General features: G+C 46.4%; 1 protein-coding gene across 1 annotated transcript in view; it reads left to right on the forward strand.

The window, feature by feature from the left end:
* Window positions 1-27,348, forward strand: part of LOC116940191 (chondroitin sulfate proteoglycan 4-like) — a 64,210-nt gene that overhangs the window by 26,080 nt on the left and 10,782 nt on the right. Inside the window, exons 2-6 of the mRNA XM_032949631.2 lie at window positions 7,895-8,058; window positions 9,807-13,439; window positions 15,304-15,777; window positions 17,381-17,557; window positions 24,861-25,059. Coding sequence (XP_032805522.2) covers window positions 7,895-8,058; window positions 9,807-13,439; window positions 15,304-15,777; window positions 17,381-17,557; window positions 24,861-25,059 — 4,647 coding nt within the window. The remainder of the gene's footprint in view (window positions 1-7,894; window positions 8,059-9,806; window positions 13,440-15,303; window positions 15,778-17,380; window positions 17,558-24,860; window positions 25,060-27,348) is intronic.

Below are 27,348 nucleotides of genomic sequence, written 5' to 3' on the forward strand. Positions count from 1 at the left end.
TCGGTTAATAAGTAATATTTAAAAATACTTTTTTTTTAAACACGCTTTAATGAAATGTACCGTACGTGTAATGGCAGAACTCCACGACTCCAGGAAGTGGCCCCGAAGCTTGCCATAACGTAATAAGGGGACCATGGTGAATTACAGCCAACGTCAGTTAAAGCGTGGACAATTAGACCCGTGAAAAAGATCGTTTAAAAATACAGTAAAACCTTGGATTGCGAGCATAATTCGTTCCGGAAACGTGTTTGTAATCCAAAGCACTCGTATATCAAAGAACTCGTATATCAGTTGTGATCACGTGACGCTTGGCAGACAAAGCATACACGTGCTACTGGTATTGCAAGACCTCGCTCGTTTATCAAATTAATATTTATTTAAAAAAATTGCTCGTCTTGCAAAACACTCGCAGACCAAGTTACTCGCAAGCCAAGGTTTTACTGTATATATTTTTAATGATAAAATATAGTATTGCCATCAGTAGAACATACCTATACCAAGTTTGCAGTCGATACCACAGTGGGAATCCGGTTGAAATTGCGTTACAAGATTTGAGGATACGACAACAACAGACAGAGCGAGTTAAATACATAGAAGCGTGTAAAGTGTTGAAAAAATGGTTTGGATTTTTCATGATAGAATTTGTCATCAATATGACATAAGTATACCAAGTTTGCAATCGATAGCACATTGGGAAGTGGGTTAAAATTGAGTTGCAAGATTTTTTTTGACGATACTACGACAACAGACGGAGCGAGTTAAATAATAATAGTAAAAACGGCGTCTCTCAGCAAGGCGACGCTGTAACCGAGGCGGTGTGGACACGAGGCATCATCTCATTTATAGCAATGGCGACTGTATCCATTTCTGGGTTTAGTTATAATTAGTTTGTATTTGCAGTTAAAGCTCTTTTTTTTTGACTGGCAATTAATACCCATTGCCGTGTTTATTAACTGGAAAATGTACCTACATTATTTCCCTAAACATGTTCCGAATGCATATTCTTCATTTGTCGTTATGCGAAGACCCCTTTTGCCCAATCTTCTCGGTGTGGGTCTCACCACCCTGCGTTTACATGCCCACAAAACCACGTCGCATCAAAGGAATGCTCTCAAAGGTTATGCCATTTCATCTTCTCAGACATGATCCATTCCTCAAAACGCGTTTAGACTTCAAGACTCATAGCTTTAGGATGCCTATGAAAGGCCACCTTGTCGGGTTTATGAGACGGGGAAGAACACATCGAGTCAAAGGAATACAATGCACAACACTATGTTACCTTTTGTGAGAAGGACACATTACAACACTGGCCTGCTTATTGTACAATTAAGTGTATTGACCAGAGATGTGAACTGTGCTTTACATTGTGTGCGGTGTATGCTGTGTTACTGTGTACATGCAGATTATATGTAGTAACCCACTTGCATTTGTATGCATCTCTCACACACTTGGGTTTGTAACAAGGTGGATGAATTTCTAGCGAGACTTTTTTTAATATATACGAATGTAATCCATCGATTGCAGTGAAACGCGATAATTATGCGGTGATATGGCGAGCAGTTTTCATGGATCCAAATGTTTGCGACTTACCGCAATGATAATTTCAAAATTGAGTAAGTTTTAACAGACTTTCTTTTTAGCCTTGCAACGACAACAATCCAAGCAAATGATGCATATTGTACGAGTATCTTGTCACGTAACAAAACAAATCTTACACTTTAGTGGTTTTGACATTTTTATTGGCAACTGAAATGGAGCAAGTGTGTGCTATATCATGCCATCATCACTTTTTCGATGGTAATTACATTCACTTATGAATCCATACCCAGTGCAGGCAGCCTCCAACTCTTATCCTCTCTACCGCTCTGGCCTCTCTCTTTATGTGCAATGAATAAGGCCCATTGCCCCAAACGTCACCTCCTTGTATACGTTTCCTTTAAAGGCTGCAATGTTATTGCCGAAAATGGTTGTGTTATTTAGGCAGTGGTTTACGCCAAATGTGTTGCTCTTTTATTAATTGCTCGCGACATCATCTCGTTTGTGAGGCCACGTCTGACGCGTGCATGCTCGTGCAGCACATGGGACGCGGATGGATGAGCTAAAACTGGAGCACGATTTACTCCAAGGCGTTGTCTGCGTGAGCCACTGAGTGCCTTTCTGAAAGTTACCCTCCAGTAGCGATTCTCTGGTGTCCAATCTGCATGTCAATACTACTGGCAAAGAGAGCAACTGCATCTTTCAATCCCTCATCACTTTTTCCAATAATGGATACACATCCAGTCCTATAGCAGCCTGGCACTGAGGTGTCATGTGCAAACACACTCATACTGGCAGGAACCTCCTGGTTACACCACCAGCCCACAGGGGATTATTGTGGCCGTCCGTCCGTCGTGCATCCAAAAATGGGATGGGTGGGGCTGGGTGGAGAGGGGAGGGTGGGGAGGGGCTGGATGGGGAAGGAGGGGCTGGATGGGGAAGGAGGGGCTGGGTGGGGAGGGAGGGGCTGGGTGGGGAGGGGCTGGGTGAGGAGGGGCAGGGTGGGGAGGGTGGGGCTGGGTGGGGAGGGGTTGGTCACCCCGTGGTGCCCTTATAAAACTCAACGTTTAACCTACTCACGCCGGCTTGTGCCCGCCCTCACAGTCGGGCATATTTGCGGTATACGCCACACCGCCGTTGACCCTGGCCATTGACCGAACAACCCAACGTTCCTACCAGCTCCCTCCACGGGAATGTGTTTATTGGCCAAATGTCCAAGTGCAGAAGAGCCCTGAGAAATGTCTTGAGGCTCGGGGGAGGCGTTTGTGAACGAAGGGGAAGATTGTTTATTATTATTAATGGAAAGTTTGAAACCAATGAAGAATATATTTATCTACTTACAAAATAACCCTTCAAAAAATAGTACACAATTGTATAATTAAAGATGTGTGTCTCAGTCAATTTTATCTGTAAACCAGTCTCTCTTTTTACAAGCAGTTTGCAGGCCTATACAGTAAAACCTTTGATTGCGAGCATAATTCGTTCCGGAAACGTGTTTTGTAATCCAAAGCACTCGTATATCAAACCACTCGTATATCAGTTGTGATCACGTGATGCTCGGCAGATAAAGCGTATACTTACTACTCGTATTGCAAGACCTCGCTCTTTTATCAAATTAATATTTAATTACATGTATTGCTCGTCTTGCAAAACACTCCCAGACCAAGTTACTCGCAATCCAAGGTTTTACTGTATTGGACATGCTGACCGAGTTAGGAATCTGGTCATGTGACCATCAAGAGCCATTCATGAGGCTGTTACCCTCTGGGAAATGTATCTCATATCCAAACAACTGGAACCATAGCAAGAACAATCATGCAACAGAGGTGTGTCCTGAGAATTATTTACCTGCGGTTAAAGAAGCCGATGGGGTACTGCGAGGGCAACATTCATTTGCATATTGTGAATACTGTCGTCATTTGCATGCAGGTTTGTGTCTGCAAAGTTTAGATCAATTCGGCCACTTTTTCAATCGGTGAAATCCCTAATCGTAACAACTTTATAGTAGAGTATTGTTCATATTGGATCATTTTGATGTGTTGTCATCCACGGACCGTGATGAGACGGTGTGGCCAGACTAAGGCTCTAATAGGGTTCGGTGTTAATCCCCGAGGCTCAAGGAGCCAGATTGAGACTTACATCGGGTTCAGTTTTCATCACTGATTGCTCATCGAGTCGGGCTAAGGCTGCAATGGGGGTATATGTTAAACACTGACCCTCAGATATCTAAACTAAGGTTTCCACGGGGTTCAGTGTTGATCAGCGAGGCTCACCGAGCCAGAATGTCTCCCATAGGGTTCGGTGCTAATCACTGAGGATCATAGTGCCAGACTAAGGCACCCATAGTGTCAGTGTTAATCCTCCAGGCTTAGGGGCCGTCCATAAATGACGTCACGCACCTGGGGGGAGGGGGGGGTTCAAAGATTTGTGACGATGTGTGAGGGGGGGGGGTGAGAAATGTGACGTCACATCAAAATGCGCAACTTTAAATACAGACAACACGTTCTACTTAATTAAATAGACTTTTAATAAATGTTTTCTCCTACAACATCAGAGTGCAGCGCCACATTAAATACGCACTGCAATGACAATAGTTTAAAGCGATTTGAAGCATGGTTTATATATTTTTTTGGGGAGGACAGCTTTGTGACGTCATATTTTAGGGGGGGGTCTGACTTTTTGTGACGCCGTGTGACGATCGGGGGGGAGGGGGGGGGTCAAAAATCGTCCAAAATCGCGTGACGTCACATTTATGGACGGCCCCTTACGGAGCCAGACTAAGGCACCCATATAGTCCAGTGTTAATCCTCGAGGCTTACGTAGCCAGGCTAAGGCACCCATATAGTTCAGTGTTGATCACCGAACCCTGAGTTAACGGAGGTGAGGCCCAGGACGAAGTTCAGTGGCGCTACATTCTGCCATTGCCGAGGTGGATAATCTTTTACACTGGTTTCTGCAAATGTTGGGCAACCATTTGATTGAAGTGGCTGTTTTTTTTTTCATGAGGACAAGTCCCAATTATCCACGCATCTTCATGTGAAATTGTATTCGTATTGCATCGTCTTTAGGAGCGTTATCATTACCCTCCATTACCGAAAGATGGACGGACGGACAGACGTCCAGAGATCATTGCCAAACCCTTTCATAGCGCCGCACCTGGTCAATGTTTTATAACCTTCGCCAGATCCCACACCAACTGCTGCTGCTGCAGCTGCAGCACGGTAAACACACCACTTCATTACTTGCCCCAAACAGTATCTCAACATCTTCCCTTTAGTCTCCAGACTCGTGGAGACCACTCCAGTGACTTGGTTACCAACCCTCCTTCATCCTGCGCACAAACTGTGTTGCTGATCATTCATCGAATGACCTATTCCGTACCACCTTAATACATGCCTCCACTCATCCAACGTGGTTCCTACTAGGACATTGAAGTCCCCAATAGTAGGAGATCATCACACTTGGGCAACCATGCACCAAAAACAGACTGTCTCTGGTCTATTGTATAAGTGCTCTTTGATATCGCTAAGCTACTGTCTCTGCGTAAGCTTCCACTACTGACATGTCGTAATGTATTAGCCGTAGCACGACTAAAATAATCTGCTCGTCCGCTCGTCCCGCACTTCGCTATCGAGTTACTAATGGCATTCCCTGCTCCTGCCGAATGCTTTCCAGCCTCTCACTATACCATGTAGCATCATCGCCAACGCCGATCTGACCTAAGTCAATCCTAGGTTCACTTATGCCACGAATTATAATGCATAGCTTTAGCTCCCCAGCAAGCAGCTCTGGCCTAGATTTGAAGTTTTCGTGACTGCAGGGATCCATACTCTTTGGTTCTTTCGGTAAAGTCACGTAGAGTATGAAATAAAATACACCACGACGTTTCGATCGCAACACAAGCGACCGTCTTCAGGTGGAACAGACACAGCAGGAGGGCTGCTGACATGGGCTTCATGAAAAAAATGTTAGGTTTTCAGCAGGAAAGCGTGCAACTAACTGTACGTGATTTATAACTGCACGTGCTTGGTCTTTTGCGGACATCGTGAAACTGTAGCATTCCCATCACTTGGCGCCCTGTCGAGTGTTTAACCTTAACGCACTTACAATGTGGAGAGAGCTTGCGGTTGTGCCTAGTTACAGATGTGTGTGTGTGTGGTGATGCTCCAGTGAGCAGTGAAATGCAACACTCAGCATTGTTGGAACGCTACGTGATCTTGCTCAGGAAAATACTGCCTCGTGTGCGTGACCTATCCTTGCGAAAACGCACGAGGCGTGCGATCTGTGTAAACTCTATGCTTGTAACAAAAAAGAAAGGCTTTAATGTTTGAGGTGTCACGATTTAAAGAATTGTTTTGAGGTAAAGTGTATGCTTGGCGTTGCTACCTCCGAGGTACAAAAAAAAGCTGGGGCATATCACGGGAAGAATATCTCACGATAGCAGAAACGAGGGGGGACAATACGTAATCATGTATCTTCTGGAGTAATTTCTTATTAATATGCAGCTGACAAAAACTGAGACTTGCATCTGTCCCATGACATCCAATAGAGTACACTGTATATACATCACTTGTCTGTATTTAAAATCCACACTGTATGTGTTACTGTAAAACCTTGGATTGCGAGCATAATTCGTTCCGGAAACGTGTTTGTAATCCAAAGCACTCGTATACCAAAGCACTCGTATATCAGTTGTGATCACGTGACGCTCGGCAGTACAAAGCGTATACGTACACTACTCGTATTGCAAGACCTCGCTCGTTTATCTAATTAATATTTATTTAAAAATTTTGCTCGTTTTGCAAAACACTCGCATACCAAGTAACTCGCAATCCAAGGTTTTACTGTACATTCATACACATTACATATTCATATTCTTAGCTCTTTCGGTAAAGTCACGTTGAAGGGAAACAATAAAATATATATAAAACAATAAAAATTCTCACGACGTTTCGACCATAACACAAACGGTCATCATCAGGTGTGAAAACCAACGGCAAGAAACATTTGAAAGAAGTGGCGGTTCGCATTTATTTATTTTCAAACGCCGTATTTATTTATTTAAAAAACCCGTTAGCGCCACGGGCAGCGATTTGGCAGTTTGTTTAGAAGGATGAGTCCATCTATGTTCTGAAAAGAGGAGGGGGGAGACGAAAAATTAATGTATGCTGTCTGAAAGCCACCGTAAGCGTGAACAATCAATTAAGACCTGAAATGGTTTATCAAATCCTTCAAATGATTGCTAAGCCAGAATACATCTTCTCGGTTGAAATTGTCTCTGCTTGTATATGTTTCCCTTCAATGTGACTTTACCGAAAGAGCTAAGAATATGAATTACTGCAGTCACGAAAGCTTTAAATCAAAATAAAACATTACATATTGTTTAACAGTATTTATATGTCTGTGATTGCTCCGCCGGTAGAGCATCAAGTTCATGATCGTAAAAAAATAAAACCACAGTCGATATTAGCCCAGCATCCCTCTGGTGTTTTGAAATGAAGAAACACTTTTGCTTAAATGTTTAACATTGTATGAAACACTGCACATGCATTTCGTGTCAAAACGGCCTCACACTTTCCTGTGATCGTCACTGCTTTACTACATCACTTTTACCAAACCTTTGTCTATGAGAGTCGAACTCGGATTAATCGGCTTCTAACAATTCACCCCTTTATTGATTATTATGAATTACTATGGTTAAAAAATAATCATTTGTCCTTGTCCTGCTTATAGAATCTATCATGGGTGTCACGATTCTGTAAACCAGTTGAATGCATGATATACGAATGAATTCTAACAAGCGTAATTAATTTGCATGTAACGGGGAAACGTGAAAGTAACTACGTGTGAAATACAAATAAATTATCTTTTGAGCTGCGTTGTAGGAACTGTATACACATTTAAATCCCACGCTCGAGTGCGCTGTGCATTTGTAGCGCGTGGAACGTTAGTGGCCTGTCCCCGGCCCCTCCTTCCACGTGCGTGTCAACTTGTGCTGTTGAAAGATGAAGGTGGCAGCTGGACGAGCCCGAGTGTTGTATTCGAAGGCGTGACTTGGAAGATTGCGCAACCTCCAGTGAAGCATGCCATGTTTTAGCATTTCTAAGGCATTTTGTTTGAAAGTAAGGAAATGTATTTAATTTCTTGGTTCAAGGACTAAAATAAGCACCAACAAAACAAACCATGTGTGTGGATGCCTAACACACATCAAGACATTATTAAATGGTATATTGGAGGATTTGAGCGTGGGTTTGTTTGAATCAACTTGAATAGTTAAACAGATTAGTTATTTTTACTGCTTACCAAGTTGCCCACTAAGACATGCGACAACATCCTCCACTGCCTCCCTTCTGTGCAGCATCATTTTATGGAGCCAGCTATGTGGAGCTGCCACTGGCAGATGCAACGAGCCACAATGAGATCTACATCCGCTTCAAGACCGCCAGGCGCAATGGGCTGCTGCTTGCAGTGGGCGGGCAGACTGACTACATCCTGGTGGAGCTGCGGTCGGCCCGCCTGCAGGTATCTCCTGACGGAAATCCCACCCCCAGTACAATAAGCATGCTTCAGCAGTAGCGTTCAGGGGAATGGCTGTCAAGTAAAATACTTTGCCTCTCCAGCTTCTTTTCCTTTCAAGGATTTTGGGAAAAGAAAAAAAAAACTTGATTTGGAGCTTTCGTGACTGCACGTAGAAAGAAAAATAAATTAAATAATACCGTATGACGTTTCGATTGCAACACAAGCAATCATCATCGGGTACAAATGAAAGAGAAAACAAACCTAGTAAACTTAGAAATATAATGCGATACAACACAGAGTTGGCTTACACAACAGTCAATACCATACCTGGTTGATTACGTAGTAAACTTAGAAATATAATGCAATACAACGCAGAGAGTCGGCTAACATAACAGTCAACACCCTACCTGGTTGATTACGTAAACGTCGTATGCTATTATTTAATTTATTTTTCTTTCTACGTGGCTTTACCGAAAGAACCAAAGAATGATTTTGGGACGGTTGTTTTACATAGACGTGCAACATTGGATTAATAGACACGCAAACGTGAGAGAGAGAAGAGAGTTCGAGTGGGCCACTGGGAAAATGGGTAATCCTTTCCTCCAGTCGTGCCACCGTACGGTTGCCCCGACAGACTAAACCTTCATCAGCCAGCAGCTGATTCAAGCGGTGTTGAGCGCGGGACAGCCAAGCTCCGTGAGCGGCTTGCCATGCATATACCGAGGCTAACGGTGCCACAGCCCAACTATGAGAGGGAATGTGATATGGATTTCGACGGAGTTGTCTGGAGTAGTGGGAGGCCCCATGATTACACTGGGCTAACTGGGAGCCCCTGTTCCATTATATCAGATATTTTCTCACAGCTGCCTCCCTCTAAAAATAACAATCACCGAAGATGCTGCCTCGTGCCACGGCGTTTAATGGGGAACCAGCGCGTGGAAATGCTAGCAACAGCGTCCTGCTTGTCAAATTGTATTCCTTAAGTTGCTTGAAAAATCTCTGCTCGGTTTCACGTTGCCAGTTTATCTACCATCAGTGTTGCGTGGACACCTTTTTGAGAGATCTATTTCGTCGCAAGGATTTGGCTCGTGCTAAACTTGTGAAGCATTTTTGTGGTAAATTTGAGTGAATATTCGTTGGATCTATTTCTCTTCCCTGTGGCATTGTGGGAGATGCGCACTAATGGGGGGATCCTCAGGAATCCATCTCCAGTTTCAAAGCCTCAGAACCAGCTGTAACTGCTAACGAGGTTTCCCTTTGGTGCGCAGTGCGCTTGAGTTGAAGAGAATGAGACCATCAATCATCCAAACAGTAAATTACTTTTTTTTTACTTTGTCCCCATCTCTTGCCTGCATTAAAAGTACCAGCATTGTTATATTTTTGTGTTTAGTTTGTGTTCATATTTGGATTAGTGCTATGGCCAGCACTACACGATGTCCGGCTTTCCGAAATGATACCACGGAGTTTTTTGACATCCATATAACTCCCCAAAATAAACACATGTTGGCTGCAGGAGATATGCTGAAGACTTTATGAAAAACTGACTCCGTTGCAAGTGCATTCACTGCGTTGGAGTTTCAGTCACCTTAAAATACAGCTGCAAAAAACATCTAAATAATAGGTAGGATAACGCAACTCGACAGACATGATTCCCTATTTTAACAAAATTCTCTTTCCAATGAACTGGAGATGACGGTCCCACTGTTCCACCGGACGTTGTTCGTGTAGTTACTTCCCCGTCTCTCCTTCAGGTTCGGATGGATTTGGGTTCCGGGGAGGTGATCCTGCTTTCTCAGCCAGGCCTACGTCTCAACAACTTCCTGTGGCATGACCTGCAACTCACCCAGGAACGCGAGAGGCTCGTCCTCACCATTGACGAGCTCTTTCCGCTGTCACTGCGGTTGCCAGGAACTCTCTTCGAGCTCAATGTGCACCACGGAGTCTTCCTGGGGGGGGGCGCAGCCCGGCTGGAGCACCCCTACATGGCGGGGGCCTCTCCCGGGTTTCGTGGATGCATTTCTGATGCGGTATATAACCAACACGACCTCCTTTCAGTGCTGGCCGGCGAGGCTGAAGAGACGTACCTGGTCCACGAGGTGACGCAGGGCTGCAGCGATGAATTTTCTGCCTTTGAAGAGGATCCCATTCACTTCCTGAACCCTAGGTCGTACGTGGCATTTGATACATGGTCAGCCCGGGAGGTGGGGGTATTTGAATGTGTGCTGCAAACTGTGCATCCGCAAGGAGTGCTGCTGTACCACAGCAACAGGCAGACCGACTTCATTGCCATGGAGATAGTGGATGGCTATGTCCAAGCCCTCATTGACAAAGGAAATAGAATTAGAAAAGTTATATCAAGTGTGAAGGTTGACGATGGACAGTGGTATAAAATTAAACTCAACTTGACAATAGCTGAATTGCAACTCACCGTTGGAACTGAAACCGTTAAGACCTTCCTTGGTCACAAACGGAAATATTTGGACCTCACTGGTCTAATGTTTGTAGGAGGAGTTGAGGATATCAACATGGAGGAAATTTTGACTCGGGGAATTGTGTCTCTGTCAAGGCAGGGTGGACATGGAAGCTCCTTTCAGGGTTGTATGAGAGATGTGAGGGTCAACCTACAAAAGCAGAGTCTCCAGGATGCTCTAGTCACTCGAGAAATATCTATAACTTGTGGAGAAGAGCTGGACGAAGAAGACCTGGACGAAGAAGATCTTTCAATAGACACCCCAGATTTATCGTTGATTAGTCCATCTCCTGCAGCTACTCTGCATGGAAATGATAATGATGATGACAAGGATGATGAAGTTGATGAAATGAATGAGATGCAGAACAGTGATGCCATAATTGTCTTCCAAACATTAGTAGTGCAGGAAGGTGGAGAAAACATATTGAATTCTGACAATATAAACATAACTGTGGACTTACACAATGTGGGACTACGACAGTCCCAGATATTGTTCAGGATAACCAAAGAGCCACGGCACGGTCTCCTGAAACTCGATATCCCAGGAGCCAATGAGAGGAGGGCATTCACTCTCCTTGATATTGGACACAGACGCGTCATTTACGTCCACGATGGCTCCGAATCCCATTCGGACAGATTTAAATTCCGTATCCTCATCCACAACAAAAAGGAGCTGCCTATGTTTACAACTAAGGAAAAGGAGTACACCTTTAGGATTTCTATAATGCCAGTCAATGATCCTCCAAAGTTGAACTTTCCAAATGGTGACTTGTTCATGTTGCTAGAAAACACAAGGCGTCAGATCACAGAGAATATCATGGAAGTGTCTGACGTGGATTCGGATGCGAGTAATTCCTTTATCCATGTCACCGATGGCTTGAGCTCAAACACTGGCTTCTTCTCATACCGGGACTCCCCTCGTATAAATATCACGACGTTCCGCTACTCGGAGGTTCAGAAGGGCGTCGTTTATTACACGCACCGAGGGGAGCGCAGCACCCGGTTGGAGCTGCAGGCCAGCGATAGAGATCGCCGGAGGGGGAAGCCCATCTGGCTCAGGGTTATGGCCGTTCCTGTTGAGCTCAGCCTTGTGAACAACACAGGTTTGCTGGTAAACCAGGGCGACGCAGCCGTTCTGACAGCCGCAAATCTCTCGGTGCACACAAACGCTGGCAAACAGCTCGTTGATATTTGGTTTACAGTTACCGAAGGGTGCAGTTACGGGATACTACAAAAGCGCTATTTGGGCAGAGAATGGAGACGATCTCACAATTTCACTCAACACGATCTGCAGCAAGCGCACATTCGGTATGAGAGCACGGACACATCATACCACTTTCAAAACATCACAGACGGCTTTAAATTTACCGTTACCGTTGGAGAGTTCACAACAGACGAACACGAATTTATATTAAATATTTCACGTGGCACCATAAAACTGATTCGACATGAGACTCTAACCATTGCGAGTGATAGGAGAGGAAACATCACGAAAGATCACGTTCTGGCGGCGGTAGGCGATGGGCGCCCTCCAGGCTCCCCGCTTGTGTACACGGTGCTCACTCTACCGACGAGGGGCCGATTGCTTTCCTCTCAAAACGGCCTCGAGCTCGATTCCACTTTCACTCAGCTGGACGTTGAGCTTAACAGAGTTTCCTATGAACTCTTTGGTAGAGCAAGGAGCGATCAGGAGGATGGCTTCCAGTTTAAAGTTAGCGCCGGTCATAGCTGGTCCCCACGTTATACGTTTCGTATTAAAATTGAACAGGATCCTTTGAGTGTCACTTTGATAAATGTGGGTCTAAGCGTAGAGGAAGGACAGAGCGTGCCGATTAGCAGCCAAGGGCTCTTTGCTCGATCCAAGGTCACCGACGTGTACCGCTTCCATGTCGTGGACGGTCCGCACCATGGGGTGCTGCTGAGAAACGACACTGCTGCCTCCACTGGGCTGGAGAATGTCACACACTTTACAAACCAAGACATACTGAACAAGCGGATTGTCTATGTGCACGACGACTCAGAAACTGAAAGAGATCAGTTTGTAATCGTAGCATCTCCAGTGGGCAACAAACTTGTTTCTGACACATTGCTAGCGTACAATGATTCGGATGTCACTAAGCTCCGTAGCGAGGTTCATATCAACGTAAGGCCTATAAATGATCAAAGGCCGGTGCGTGTTGTGGACAAGGCTTTCCACGTGGTGAGGGGTGGGAAAAGATTGCTAACAACAGCAGATGTGTGTTACCATGACCCTGACTGGGATTTTCACGACTCGAACCTGGTCTACAAACAGCAGAGCACATTCAGTGGGCACCTCGTTTCAGCGAATGACTCGGCTCACAACCTCACGGAGTTCAAACAACAAGACCTTGAGAATGGCCTCGTTTTATTCGTACACCGCGGAGGAGACGCGAGTCGTCTTGCGCTGACGGTTTCTGATGGACTTCATCGAGTGTCCGGTCTGCTGGAGATCCGAGCTTCAGAAGCCTTCCTCGGAGTGACGAGTTCCACTGGTGTACTTGTAACGCAGGGGCAGAGCCGCGCCCTCACCGCACTTAACCTCGGCGTCTTCACAAACCTGGACATCAGGCACGGGAACGAAATCCAGTATCGCGTGGCGACTGCGCCGACGCACGGCCAGTTGATCATCGGGGAGGTCGCCAGCGACTTCTTCACCCAGAGCGACGTCACCCGGGGCAGGGTGGTGTACGAGCACGCCAACGGCTCCGTGCCCAGGGACGCCATCGGCCTGCGCGTGGCGGCGCACGGCCTGGAGACGCGGGCGGAGCTGCCGGTGCGCGTGCGGTTGGCGACGCACGGCACCGCCCCGGTGCTCGTGCACAACAGCAGCGGCGGCGGCGGCGTGCTGGTGGAGAGAGGCGGGGCGGTGAGGATCACGGACAGCGCGCTGCTGGTGGGTGGTGCAGTCACGTGCGTGGGGGGGGGGCGGGGGGGGGGGGCATGAGCGCCGCAATCGCAGCCCGCAATCAGTCTCTGCTGTTTATTGAACTCGGCCAGAAGCATTTGAGATTCGGGGTACATATTGGTATCCATATGTATGTATTTTGCAAGCTGTATCTTCGTGAATAATTGTGGCAAATTACGTCGTGAATCTTTCGCAAGTGAGTTGAAAGCGGTTTTTGTTATTCTTGGTTCTTTCGGTAAAGTCATCACGTAGAAGGGAAACAATAAAATAATAAAAATATAAAACAATAAAATTGTCACGACGTTTCGACTACAACACAAGCAATCATCATCAGGTGTGAAAAACACATCAATCATCATCACACCTGATGATGATTGATTGCTTGTGTTGCAGTCGAAACGTGACAATTTTATTTATTTCCCTTCTACGTGACTTTACCAAAAGAACCAAGAATATGAATCCCTGCAGTCACGAAAGCTTTAAAACAAAATTTGGTGGTGTAGTTATTATTAGGAACCTTGGCAATGACACTAACGCGTAGTGATCTAAATTTACCCACAGTTGTGGGTAACGTTGAGCCCATAATACCCTGACAAACACTACACCGGCTCACTCTTATCTGTTTCACGAGCAAAATCTTTAACAAACAACATGACACCGTTTGTTAATACACCACACAAATTACAGTAAAACTCTTATCCGAGGCCCGACGCCTCCTGCTTTTCCACGCGCACCACACACGCACCGCACTCTTTCCTGTCATCTGTGTGCGCTACATTTTTCCTGTCATCCCGAGTCTTTCGTGGATGAGAGTAGGGAGCTAGGAGTAGCACCAAATATCTTCCTGTTATCTGAGCCCTTGCGCAGATTGGAGGAAGAGAATCTGGAAGTAGCGGCAATGTAATTCTATTACCTGAGCCCTGGGTGATCACCTAGAAGGGTTTCCTTGAAGCGCCCACTCTTTCCATTACCAGAGCCTTTGAGAGTCGGGTATTACTTATGCAGGAATGTGCCAACTGAGTCTTGAGGATTTGTTTCGTAAAGGTCCCGTTTTTAGGATTTGGAGCCGTTTCCTTCAGTGTCCTACACAAGAGTTAATAGTATGCAAAAGTAGGAATAGATGGAGCAGCAGTCGGCTGTTATGCCTAATTTAAGGCAGTGCAGTACAGCCCCCCCATACCGAGGGAATGAGTTAACATGCCCTTCGAGAAGAGCTGGAAAGCTCTACAGAAATATATCACGGTACCCATTTAATGGAGGGTTACTTGGGGGGGGGGGGGAAGCTACGGCGGTGGCCTTGCTACCATGCATATTTGTGATCTGGAGGCAAAATTATTCAAGGAAATCCTCGGTTAGAATGATCATCCTGTGTGGTACTGATAAGCCATGCTTAGTCCAACATCCCAAGGACCAATAATAAATTGCATGCCCCTTTTCTACGTCCATTTCATCGTTATCGCGTTGTTATACGTCACACATTTCTACTACGTCTTCACTTGTTTTTTTTTTGTAAGGTGACGAGTTTCTCTTCAGGTTAAAAATAATACGTAAAAAATACAATAATGTGTCTAAAACTGCGTGTTATGTAAAGGCTCACGTAACACATAACCTTTCTAAACGTTGTAATGAGGGCTACATAGCTGCTCCAAAATAACATGTAATTAACTTGCCTATTGAGTTGATTTGTCTTCTAGTCTCAGTGCGTTAACCGTTTACAAAGATGAAGCTAATGGATTGTAACCCATGCTTGAGAAATAATGGCACTCCCCCCCCAGCCACCATTCACCATTTACTGGGTACAACTGTACACGTGCATTGCTTTACACTTCCCCCCTTGCTTAATGTGTCTAAGGTCTCGCATGAAGCCAGTCTACCTTCCGAAATCACGTTCACCGTTATAAGACCTCCGAAGCATGGATTTTTGAAGAAGCGAGATGTGACCGTCCCAAAGTCGCCAACGCGGAAGCCCGAGGGCCTCGCGTCCTTCACCCAACAGGAGATCAACGAGGAAATGATCGAGTACCTGCACACGGAGCTGCCTGCGACAGAGGATTGCTTCACAGTGGACTCGTCCAATGGCTTCATGGAATTACGTGGGGTGGACACGTGCATCAGTGTTATTCCATCGGAGATTGAGCTGACCATTCAGAACCTGACCGTCGCCGAGGGAGGGCTGGCGGTCCTGACGCAAGACGGCATAGCCAGCACAAATCCCTTGTTTGACCGTCTGAGGTTGCACTATGTCATCGTGGAGCAACCCAAGCACGGACACATTCAGAACGCTCGCAAACCGGACATGCGGCTCGCCGAATTCTACGGGTGGGAGGTAACGCATTGCAGGGTCGTTTCACTCGCGTGCGGGTGGAATGTTCCGTGCAGCATCAGGTGGCAGGGTGTCACGGGGGTCTAACACGCCCTTTGGATTGCGTTTACCGCTGCATGGATGAATGGGTTTAATAACCTTCAAGCTACCACTCTTAACATATTATTGTTTTATATTTTTATTATTTTATTGTTTCCCTTTCTACGTGGTGGTGACTTTACCGAAAGAACCAAGAATATGAATGCCTGCAGTCACGAAAGCTTTAAATCAAAATGTGGTAAACGTTTATTATTATTTTTTTAACACAACAAACTGGCCACGCTTCTTTTATGATGTGGATAATGTCGATAAAAGACAAATCTCCTGAACCACGTGGTCTAATTGTAATTAGACCACGTGGTCTAATTATAAAACAAATCTCCTGAACCACCTGGTCTAATTAATAAAACCCGTAACATTCCCTAGACACAAGTTCAAATTAACATATACATCCCCTGCTCCTTGACACGTCTCCTATCTCTTTACTCGTGCAACTATCACTCTCGCCGCTCCGCACATATCCTGCATTTCGCAACGGTCATCTCCCGCTTCTCGCTGCATGCATATACTACCCCTCGATATCCGACTTCTCCGCGCATCTCGCCACCGCTCACTCCGCATCGCCGTAACGCCTGGGCTGCTCTACGCGCTGCTGTGCGTCATCTGTGATCGCCGGGCTAAGCGGAGTCAGAGATGTGTTGTGTGCGAGCGGAGAGAGATGGCGTGGAGTGAGGCAGGGATGGGCAACGGCGCGGGAGATGCACGGGGCGGGGAAAGCGGCACCACTGGCATGTGACCGATGCGCAACGTGTGCCGCCAATGTGGCACAGATTTGGACGTTTAATGTAATAAGTAATATTTAAAAAAACGTTTTTTTTAAACTCGGTTGTTAATGAAATTTACCGTACTCCAGGAAGTGGCCGCAAAGCTTGCCACAACGTAAGGGGCCGTGGTGATTTACAGCCAACGTGAGTTGGGTGTCGACAATTAGACCCAAGGCGAAACATAACATAAAAAAGAATGTTTTAAAATATTTTTTTGATAGAATATAGTATTGTCATCGGTGTGACATAAGTATACCAAGTTTGCAGTCGATACCACATTGGGAAGTGGGTTAAAATTGCTTTACAAGATTTGAGGATACGACAACAACAACAGACCGAGTGAGTTAAATAAAAGCGTGTAAAATGGGTCAGAGGGACATTATTGTTTGATGATACATGTGGGAAATCGGGGGGATAATTGGAGTGAGAAATGTGACATTGTGTTCGTGGGGACTTTTTGGGGGGGGTCTAAAAAAGTTGATAGATGTGAGAGAACGTGAGAAACGGAAACTTAACACTGAAGTTTCGCTCCGCTTCTGTACTTTTGCATTGATGGAAAGAATTGCTGATGTTACAGAGGACGGTCACACTTATCCAGTTAATTGTATTAATGTCTCCGCATTGTGTTTTTACTTTGCAGATACTGAGCGCGAATGTTTCGGTCCCACTCGCTGTGTGGCAGTTACAGTTTGTTGACGGTGCGGGGTGAACTTGAGGGTATCCCTGAATCCTTTCCCCTGCAGGTGGCACAGGGTCTGATGGAGTACGCGCACGATGGCAGCGAGACCACCGGTGACAGCCTTGTGCTCATGGCCAATGACTCGCACCTGCACAAGCACAGCCGACCACTCACCCTGCCCATTCTCGTGGTGCCCGTCAACGACGAGGCGCCTGCCATCATCGTCAACAATGTGCTCAAGGTACGAGCTTGGCCGGTGGTTCGGGTAGCTGGTGGCACCAACAGAGAGCGCCACCGATATCCTGGGTTACAATCCTGGGTGGCTACTTTTGGTAAATGTGTTGTGTGTCTAACTCACGACACGGAGACGGCTTCTGGAGGAGGCAACGTGTTTATTAAGTAATAGACTCAACTGACAGCGACTGCGACACGAAGGGGTACGGCCCCTTCAACCCGATAGCCTAAGGGAGGTACAGCCTCCCTTCTAGTGTGTCCTACACACCCCGGCTACGCTCCACACAGGTCCCTGGCCACGGCCGCTAAGGGAGGCCAGACTGACCCGACCCAGCCAGGGTACGGGGTCCCACCACCGGTCCGCTACAACCCGGCTCTGACAAGAGCCTCGGTTGAGGCTCTCCCCGGGTGCTGGTCCAGTCTTCAGGTCTTCGGACGTCTTCAGGCTTTAGTTGGCGAACACTGCCGGACCCGTTCAGAGGGCCGGCTTTTATCCCCAGGTCGGGGGCTTGCCCCCTCCCCTCTCCACCCCCTCTCCAGAACCTTCCAGAAATGTCTGGGAGGTTCTGGAAAGGTCTTAAAGGGTCTTAAATCTTAAAGGGTCTTAAAATCGGCCGGTGGCCCCAAGCCCCTTGGGGGTCTGGGGTGTCAACCTCCGGTCACAGGCCACCCGGGGGGGGGGGGGGGGGGGGGTTACCTTTGGTCAACCCCTACACACCTTGTTCTCTCTCTCGGCTGTCCCCTGTCGGCCCGTGAGCGTGGTGGCAGGTAAAGCGACCTACAGCGCATGGCACAACAAATGCAAGTGCTTGGCTTTTTGATAATTCATTACATTTGCCCCGTCAGCAGTGAATGCTCAAAAATCTCTTTTAAATGGTTTTGCATCTTGGAGGGGTAATGAATAATACCGCCATATATTATTTATCCCGGGGAGCCTCCCCACCGAGTGTCAAGGATCTTTATTAGGGGGCTTGTGAATTGCAACGTTGGACCAATGCCATCATTGACGAGTTTTGCATGTGGGAGGAAACCACAGTGCCCTGAGAGAGGACCCACACGTGTGCAGTAGGGTTACACTCAAGGGTCTGCAAGGACAGGTTTGTGACGTTATTTGCTGTACAGGTTTGGAATTTCACAAACTGACACGGTATTTCTTCTTTGGTTCTTTCGGTAAAGTGACGTAGAATGAGAATAAAATAATAAAATATTCTCATTCTACGTGACTTTACCAAAATAACTAAAGAAGATGAATCCTTGCAGTCACGAAAGCTGTAAATCGAAATTTGACACGATATTTATTTTGAATATGGCCCGCCTTGGAGATACATTTGTTTTTTATAGTCGGCAAACATTCCGTGACAGGTCAGATGAGATTGTTGTGCCATGGTTTTACTATGATAAGAATGTCTTTGTTAAATATGATGGGACAAGCTGTGGAATTGCCAGCTGTATGTGATATCAATCATCGACTGAGTTTTTTTTAGTTGAATGTGGCCAGGTTTCTGCCACCGCAATCAAGGATTTTGCTCAAACCAGCGGTGATTGATCGTGAAGCATCTGCACCTTGGGCAGCTCATTGTCAACTACTTTCAGCCTGTGATTTAAATAAGTATGGATGCATGACGTTTGCTGTCATCTGCAAAGGAGTAGATCGTTTTGTGAGTGGAAGATAATACGTCCCTTAAGAAGATAATGAATAATTTAAGAAATTATATTGTAGAAATGCAATTTGAGCGCTACTCCCGCAGGTAGAAGGCTATAAATATAAGCTTGCAGATTAGATCGGATTCCAAATGATGGTAGCTGGGAATATGATGTAGGATGCCAGACAATCCGGGTGCTTTAGAAATGTTAAGGCCTTTGGTCATAGATTTGTCAAGGCTTTAACCCGAAATATGAGTTCTATAGACAGGTAACTTGTAGATCACGCTTGACGGAATCCGGTGTTGATGGAGCGCTGTGATGGCATAATGACTTAAAGTGGTGGAGGAGCCGATTTGTCGATGATAGATGTTATTACTTTGCAAAATAATGAGGCCAAGGCAGCAGGACGATAGTTGCTCACGCTAGACGTATTTTCCTATTTTACCTATTTACTGGATTTCACACAGAAATGAATCGCTCAATTACGGGGTGTTACCTTAATCACTACTCTATTCAAAAGGGAGATAAAAACAGATTTGAATAATTACAGCTCGAGTGTCCTCCTATCACGCATGCACACACACACACGTTATTTTTGAAACTCTTAGGGAACTCATTTACGCAACATTTAAAGGGCCTCAACCGACTGTGCGAGCGATCAGGCTCGAGGACACATTTTTCACCATCGATCACGTACGTACGCACATACGTACATACGTACAATCGTGCATCATTATGCTTATGTTATCAAAATCATTCTAGATTTGAAGTATTCGTGACTGCAAGGATCCATACTCTTTGGTTCTTTCGGTAAAGTCACGTAGGTAGAAAATGAAATAAAAAATAGCAATAAATCCCGACATTTCGATTGCAACACAAGCAATCATCATCAGGTGTGACAACCACAGCAAGATTGATTTATTAATATTTATTTTTTTCACCTACATGACTTTACTGAAAGAACCAAAGAGTTTGTTATCAAAAGGCATTTAATTTCGTGAAGATGATTGCATTCATGAAAGTGCTCACAATTCAAGGCCTAAATATAAAAAAAACGTATTCCTGCACATTCTTCACCATCGATCATGTACGTACGCACATACGTACATACGTACAAATCGCACATAATTATGCGTATGTCATCAAAAGGCATTTCATTTCCTGAAGATGATTGCATTCATGAAAGTGCTCACAATTCAAGGCCTAAATATATATAAAAAACGTATTCCTGCACATTCTTCACCATCGATCATGTACGTATGTACATACGTACAAATCACACATCATTATGCGTATGTCATCAAAAGGCATTTAATTTCGTGAAGATGATTGCATTCATGAAAGTGCTCACAATTCAAGGCCTACATATATATAAAAAACGTATTCCTCCACATTCTTCACCATCGATCATGTACGTACGCACATACGTACATACGTGCAAATCGCACATCATTATGCGTATGTCATCAAAAGGCATTTAATTTCGTGAAGATGATTGCATTCATGAAAGTGCTCACAATTCAAGGCCTAAATATATATTAAAAAAACGTATTCCTGCCATGCTCACCCTCTCGTGTGCTTGGAGCTGTGGCCCAGCCAGGGCTGACAAGTTCTCTGATGATGATCATCATGCTTGTGCTGATGCGAGTACTGCTTATAATGTTAGTAGTGTTCATGATGATAATGGGAGGCTATCCCTGCAGACAGTGTGTTTGGGTTTTCTCCAGGTATGCTGATTTCTTTTCATTTGTAACATAATTCAGTCAGAAATTGGCCAAACATTCCTTATGAAAAAGTTTAGAGACTCCGTGGGGGCTTCCAGAGTAAAAGGACATCTTTAATATTAATGTGCATATAATGGATTATTGATTCAATTCATTAACATTGAACTTCGACTTTTTAATACATACATCAAAAATCCTAGGTGTGAGTGCATTATTTATAGGAGATATAATGGCCAAGACTTGCCTTGAGAAAGTAGTGCCCGTTTCTTATTTGAATATGACATAGTCATTATAATGACAAATGAAAATGATCAGTGGGGAATTATTTAAGAGCTTAACAACAAAAAAAGGCTGAAAAGTTGGCCTCAAATAAATATGAGATGTTGACAAACAGGGGCAGGATGGTCATAGGTTGTTCCACTTTTTTTCTAGCAACAAAACAGGTTTTCAGATCTTCTTGGTTCTTTCGGTAAAGTCACATAGAAGGGAAACAATAAAATAATAAAAGATATATATTTTGATTTAAAGCTTTCGTGACTGCAGGGATTCATATTCTTGGTTCTTTCGGTAAAGTCACGTAGAAGGGAAACAATAAAATAATACAAATATATAAAACAATAAAATTCTCACGACGTTTCGACTGCAACACAAGCAATCATCATTGAAACGTGAGAATTTCATTGTTTTATATATATTTTAATTATTTTATTGTTTCCCTTCTATGTGACTTTACCTAAAGAACCAAGAATATTAATCCCTGCAGTCAGGAAAGCTTTAAACCAAGGTTTTCAGATGTTAAAACACCAAACTGAAACTTTTACAAGGAATCATGTCTGCATTAAGGGGCCATCCATAAATGACGTCACGCGATTTTGGACGATTTTTGACCCCCCCCCCCTCCTAGTCACACGGCGTCACAAAAAGTCAGACCCCCCCTCAAATGTGACGTCACAAAGCTCTGCCCCCCCCCCCCCAAAAAAAATAAAACATGCTTCAAATCTCTTTAAACTATTGTCATTGTAGTGCGTATTTAATGTGGCGCTGCACTCTGATGTTGTATGAGAAAACATTTATTAAAAAGTCTATTTAATTAAGTAGAACGTGTTGTCTATTTTTATTTAAAGTCGCGCATTTAGATGTGACGTCACACTTCTCAAACCCCCCCCCCACCCCCCCTCGTCACACATCGTCACAAATGGCTGACCCCCCCCCCCATGATGTCATTTATGGACGGCACCCAAGCACAATGCTTGTGGTCAGAATGCAAACAAAAAACATACTCTGATAATATGTGAGTAGTGGAATAACGCGCGCGGGGGTTTGCAAGCGGTGTGCACGCATGTGCGAGTTGCTGACAGTGAGGTCGCATCGGGATGAACAGGTGACGGCTATTAAGATTTGATTGAAAGCTTTCGTGACTGCAAGGATTCATCTTCTTTGGTTCTTTCGGTAAAGTCACGTAGAATGAGAATAAAATAAATTGATAACACATTGATAACACAATAAAATTCTCACGACGTTTCGGCCACAACACAAGCGGCCTTCATCAGGTGAAGGGACGAGACTGTCTGGAGGCTCCAGCGCTGTCCTCCAGACAGTCTCGTCCCTTCACCTGATGAAGGCCGCTTGTGTTGTGGCCGAAACGTCGTGAGAATTTTATTGTGTTATTTTATCAATGTATTATTTTATTCTCATTCTACGTGACTTTACCGAAAGAACCAAAGAAGGCTATTAAGATGTATAGCAGTTTTTTTCTCCCCACCTGATGACGGACGCTTGTGTTGCGCCCGAAACGTCGTGATTTATTTTATTTTATACCTACTACGTGACTTTACCTAAAGAACCAAAGAGTGTGGCAATGGCAGTGATTGTCTGGCTGCAAATGCAGGCGCGGAACAGGCGGCAGGTTGATGGGAGATTGAGGCGATAGCGGCGGAAGCCACGGGCGCGAGGCGACGGGAGGTCGCCAGCTTAATTAATGAGGAGTTGATGAGGAGGGGCGATAAAATACGGGGGCGGCGTGGGAGAGAGAAAGAGTTGAGTTGGTCGGAGTGAAGACAAGAGGAAAGACAGAGAGAAGTCCAAGGCCCCCCCGCTCTCCGCACCTGGCCCTCTCTCTCCAGCGGTGATGGCTAAAACCCCCCACTGGAGGCAAGGCCGAGGTTGGAGAGGCGAGGGTAGAACAGGCTAGCAGTAGAGAAGCTAGCGGAATTCTAAGTGTGAGCGTGCGAAGCTAGCCGAGTATATAGTGGAAGGCTAGCAGTGGAGGAGCTATCAGAAGATATAGTGAGAGGCTAGCAGTGGAGAAGCTACCAGAGTGTATAGTGATAGGCTAGCAGTGGAGAGGCTAGCAGAGTGTATAGTGAGAGGCTAGCAGTGGAGAAGCTAGCAGAGTGTACGGTGGGAAGCTATCAGAGTGTAGTGGTAGGCCAGCAGCGGAGAGAGCGTGGCAGGCAGGCTAGCAATAGAGAGGCTAGGAGAGTGAGAGCGAGAGCAGGCTAGCAGTGGAGAGGCTGAGAGCGAGAGCAGGCTAGCAGTGGAGAGGCTGAGAGAGCGGAGCGAGTGAAGCGAGCAGAGCAGGCGAGCAGCCCAAGCGGGAGAGTTACGCCGGAGTCACGTGGTGTCGAACGCGAGGGGTTCTGTTTAATAAAACGTGACGCAGGAGAAAAATAAGTTGTCCGCGTGAAATAAAAACACTACCTTACGCATTGTCCTTGAAACTGATTGGTCCACACCAGAGACGGCTTTCTTTTGAGCCTCGTCTCCAACGGTGTTAGGCCAGAGGACGCCATAAAAAAGGGAAAAAAAACCTATTATCATATTTTGGTACTGGCAAAGGAGGTCCCATGATGTAGATGCTCACCCCGAGCTCTCATTACTCTGATAGTGGCATTGTCTTTGTGCTGTGTACGCCTTTTGGCATCCTCTGGCCTCTAACACGGTTTGAGGCGAGGCTCAAAAGAAAGCTGTCTCTCGTGTGGACCAATCAGTTTCACAGACAATGCATATGTTATCAGAGTGTTTTTTGTTTGCATTTTGACCACAAGCATTGTGGTTAATGCAGACATGATTCCTCGTAAAAGCTTTCAGTTTGGTGTTTTAACATCTTAACACCTGTTTTGTTGCCAGAAAAAAGGGGAAAAACCTGTGATCATATTTTGGTACTGGCAAAGGAGGTCCCATGATGAATAAGCAGCATGGCGCTCCTTTATAAAACCGAAATTTTATTATTAAAATCAGCAGAGCAATGGGCCCATAAAAAAAACGCTTTGAATCGGCGCAGATCATTATTGCTGTGGGTCACAAACATCCCACAACATTTGAGCAAAATCTGGAAGGTGCACAAAGAATGCATGGGGATGGGTGCATGCTTGGGTATTTACGGAGAGACAGAGAGAGGAGCACATGGAGCAAGGAACACATGGAAATAAGCGACATCAACTTGGCTGTTCAAATAAGTAATATTTTTTTTTGAACATAAAAAAAGCACGCTTTAATGAAATGTACTGTGTACTAGCAGTGGAAGAACTCCACGACTCCATAAAGTGGCCCCGAAGCTTGCCATAACGTAAGGGGCCGTGGTCATTTACAGCCAATGTCAGTTTACCGTAGACAATTAGAGCAAGGCCGAAACATAACATATAAAAAATAATGTTTTAAAATATATATTTTTAATGATAGAATATAGTATTGTCGTCAGTATGACATAAGTATACCAAATTTGCAGTCGATACCACATTGGGAAGTGGGTTAAAATTGAGCTACAAGATTTGAGGATACAACAACAACAACAGACAGAGTGAGTTAATAAAAAGCGTGTAAAAAGTAATTGGGCTTGAGAAGGGCATTGTCACAAAAAGGGCTGATGGATGAGACTGGTGACGGAATGGCAGCCGATGACGGCATTAAAAGTGTACCGTGTCGCCCATGTGCTTCATGCAGGTGTGGTTTGGCTCCGTGACCCCCATCACTACAGCGGAGCTGAGCGCCCAGGACCTCGACTCGCCACCCGAGGAGGTGCTCTTCTCCATCTCGCCCCCCGGCAGTGGATACGTGGCGCTGGCTACCTTGCCCGGCAGGCCAGTGCTGAACTTCACGCAGGCAGACGTGCTTCTTGGGCGTGTACTGTATGCACATAGAGGTGGGTGGTGGTGTGTAGGGTGGGTGGTTTGTGTGTGTGTGTGGTGGTGTGTAGGGTGGGTGGTTTGTGTGTGTGTGGTGGTGAGTGGTGTGTAGGGTGGGTGGTTTGTGTGTGTGTGTGGTGGTGAGTGGTGTGTAGGGTGGGTGGTTTGTGTGTGTGTGGTGGTGAGTGGTGTGTAGGGTGGGTGGTTTGTGTGTGTGTGTGGTGGTGAGTGGTGTGTAGGATGGGTGGTTTGTGTGTGTGTGGTGGTGAGTGGTGTGTAGGGTGGGTGGTTTGTGTGTGTGTGTGGTGGTGAGTGGTGTGTAGGGTGGGTGGTTTGTGTGTGTGTGGTGGTGAGTGGTGTGTAGGGTGGGTGGTTTGTGTGTGTGTGTGGTGGTGAGTGGTGTGTAGGGTGGGTGGTTTGTGTGTGTGTGGTGGTGAGTGGTGTGTAGGGTGGGTGGTTTGTGTGTGTGGTGGTGAGTGGTGTGTAGGGTGGGTGGTTTGTGTGTGTGTGGTGGTGAGTGGTGTGTGTGGGGTGGGTGTTTGTGTGTGGAGGTGAGTGGTGTGTAGGGTGGGTGGTTTGTGTGTGTGTGGTGGTGAGTGGTGTGTGTGGGGTGGGTGTTTGTGTGTGTAGGTGAGTGGTGTGTAGGGTGGGTGGTTTGTGTGTGTGGTGGTGAGTGGTGTGTGTGGGGGGTGGGTGTTTGTGTGTGGAGGTGGGCGGTGGTGTGTGTGGGGGGTGGGTGTTTGTGTGTGTGGTGGTGAGTGGTGTGTAGGGTGGGTGGTTTGTGTGTGTGTGGTGGTGAGTGGTGTGTGTGGGGGGTGGGTGTTTGTGTGTGTGGTGGTGAGTGGTGTGTAGGGTGGGTGGTTTGTGTGTGTGTGGTGGTGAGTGGTGTGTAGGGTGGGTGGTTTGTGTGTGTGTGGTGGTGAGTGGTGTGTAGGGTGGGTGGTTTGTGTGTGTGGTGGTGAGTGGTGTGTAGGGTGGGTGGTTTGTGTGTGTGGTGGTGAGTGGTGTGTGTGGGGGGTGGGTGGTTTGTGTGTGTGGTGGTGAGTGGTGTGTGTGGGGGGTGGGTGTTTGTGTGTGGAGGCGAGTGGTGGTGTGTGGCGGTGGGCGGTGGTGTGTGGGGTGGGTGTTTGTGTGTGTGGTGGTGAGTGGTGTGTGTGGGGGGTGGGTGGTTTGTGTGTGTGGTGGTGAGTGGTGTGTGTGGGGGGTGGGTGTTTGTGTGTGGAGGTGGGCGGTGGTGTGTGGAGGTGGGCGGTGGTGTGTGGGGTGGGTGTTTGTGTGTGGTGGTGAGTGGTGTGTGGGGTGGGTGTTTGTGTGTGTAATGGTGAGTGGTGTGTGTGGGGGGTGGGTGGTTTGTGTGTGTGATGGTGAGTGGTGTGTGTGGGGGGTGGGTGTTTGTGTGTGGAGGTGGGCGGTGGTGTGTGGTGGTGAGTGGTGTGTGTGGTGGTGAGTGGTGTGTAGGGTGGGTGTTTGTGTGTGTGTGTGGTGGTGAGTGGTGTGTGTGGGGGGTGGGTGTTTGTGTGATGGTGAGTGGTGTGTGTGGGGGGTGGGTGTTGTGTGGAGGTGGGCGGTGGTGTGTGGGGTGGGTGTTTGTGAGTGGTGGTGAGTGGTGTGTGGGGTGGGTGGTTTGTGTGTGTGTGGTGGTGAGTGGTGTGTGTGGGGGTGGGTGTTTGTGTGTGGAGGTGGGTGGTGGTGTGTGGGGTGGGTTTTTGTGTGTGGTGGTGAGTGGTGTGTAGGGTGGGTGGTTTGTGTGTGGAGGTGAGTGGTGTGTAGGGTGGGTGGTTTGTGTGTGTGGTGGTGAGTGGTGTGTGTGGGGGGTGGGTGTTTGTGTGTGGAGGTGGGCGGTGGTGTGTGGGGTGGGTGTTTGTGTGTGGTGGTGAGTGGTGTGTAGGGTGGGTGGTTTGTGTGTGGAGGTGAGTGGTGTGTAGGGTGGGTGGTTTGTGTGTGGAGGTGAGTGGTGTGTAGGGTGGGTGGTTTGTGTGTGTGGTGGTGAGTGGTGTGTGTGGGGGGTGGGTGTTTGTGTGTGGAGGTGGGCGGTGGTGTGTGGGGTGGGTGTTTGTGTGTGGTGGTGAGTGGTGTGTAGGGTGGGTGGTTTGTGTGTGGAGGTGAGTGGTGTGTAGGGTGGGTGGTTTGTGTGTGTGGTGGTGAGTGGTGTGTGTGGGGGGTGGGTGTTTGTGTGTGGAGGTGAGTGGTGTGTAGGGTGGGTGTTTGTGTGGGTGGAGGTGAGTGATGTTGGCAGAGTGAGTGGTGGTGTGTAGGGTGGGTGTTTGTGTGTGGTGGTGAGTGGTGTGTAGGGTGGGTGTTTGTGT

Source organism: Petromyzon marinus, chromosome 1, assembly GCF_048934315.1.
Source record: "Petromyzon marinus isolate PM22_M1 ecotype Great Lakes invasive population chromosome 1, UKy_Petmar_22M1.pri1.0, whole genome shotgun sequence".
In the NCBI taxonomy this organism is placed as follows: Eukaryota; Metazoa; Chordata; class Hyperoartia; order Petromyzontiformes; family Petromyzontidae; genus Petromyzon; species Petromyzon marinus.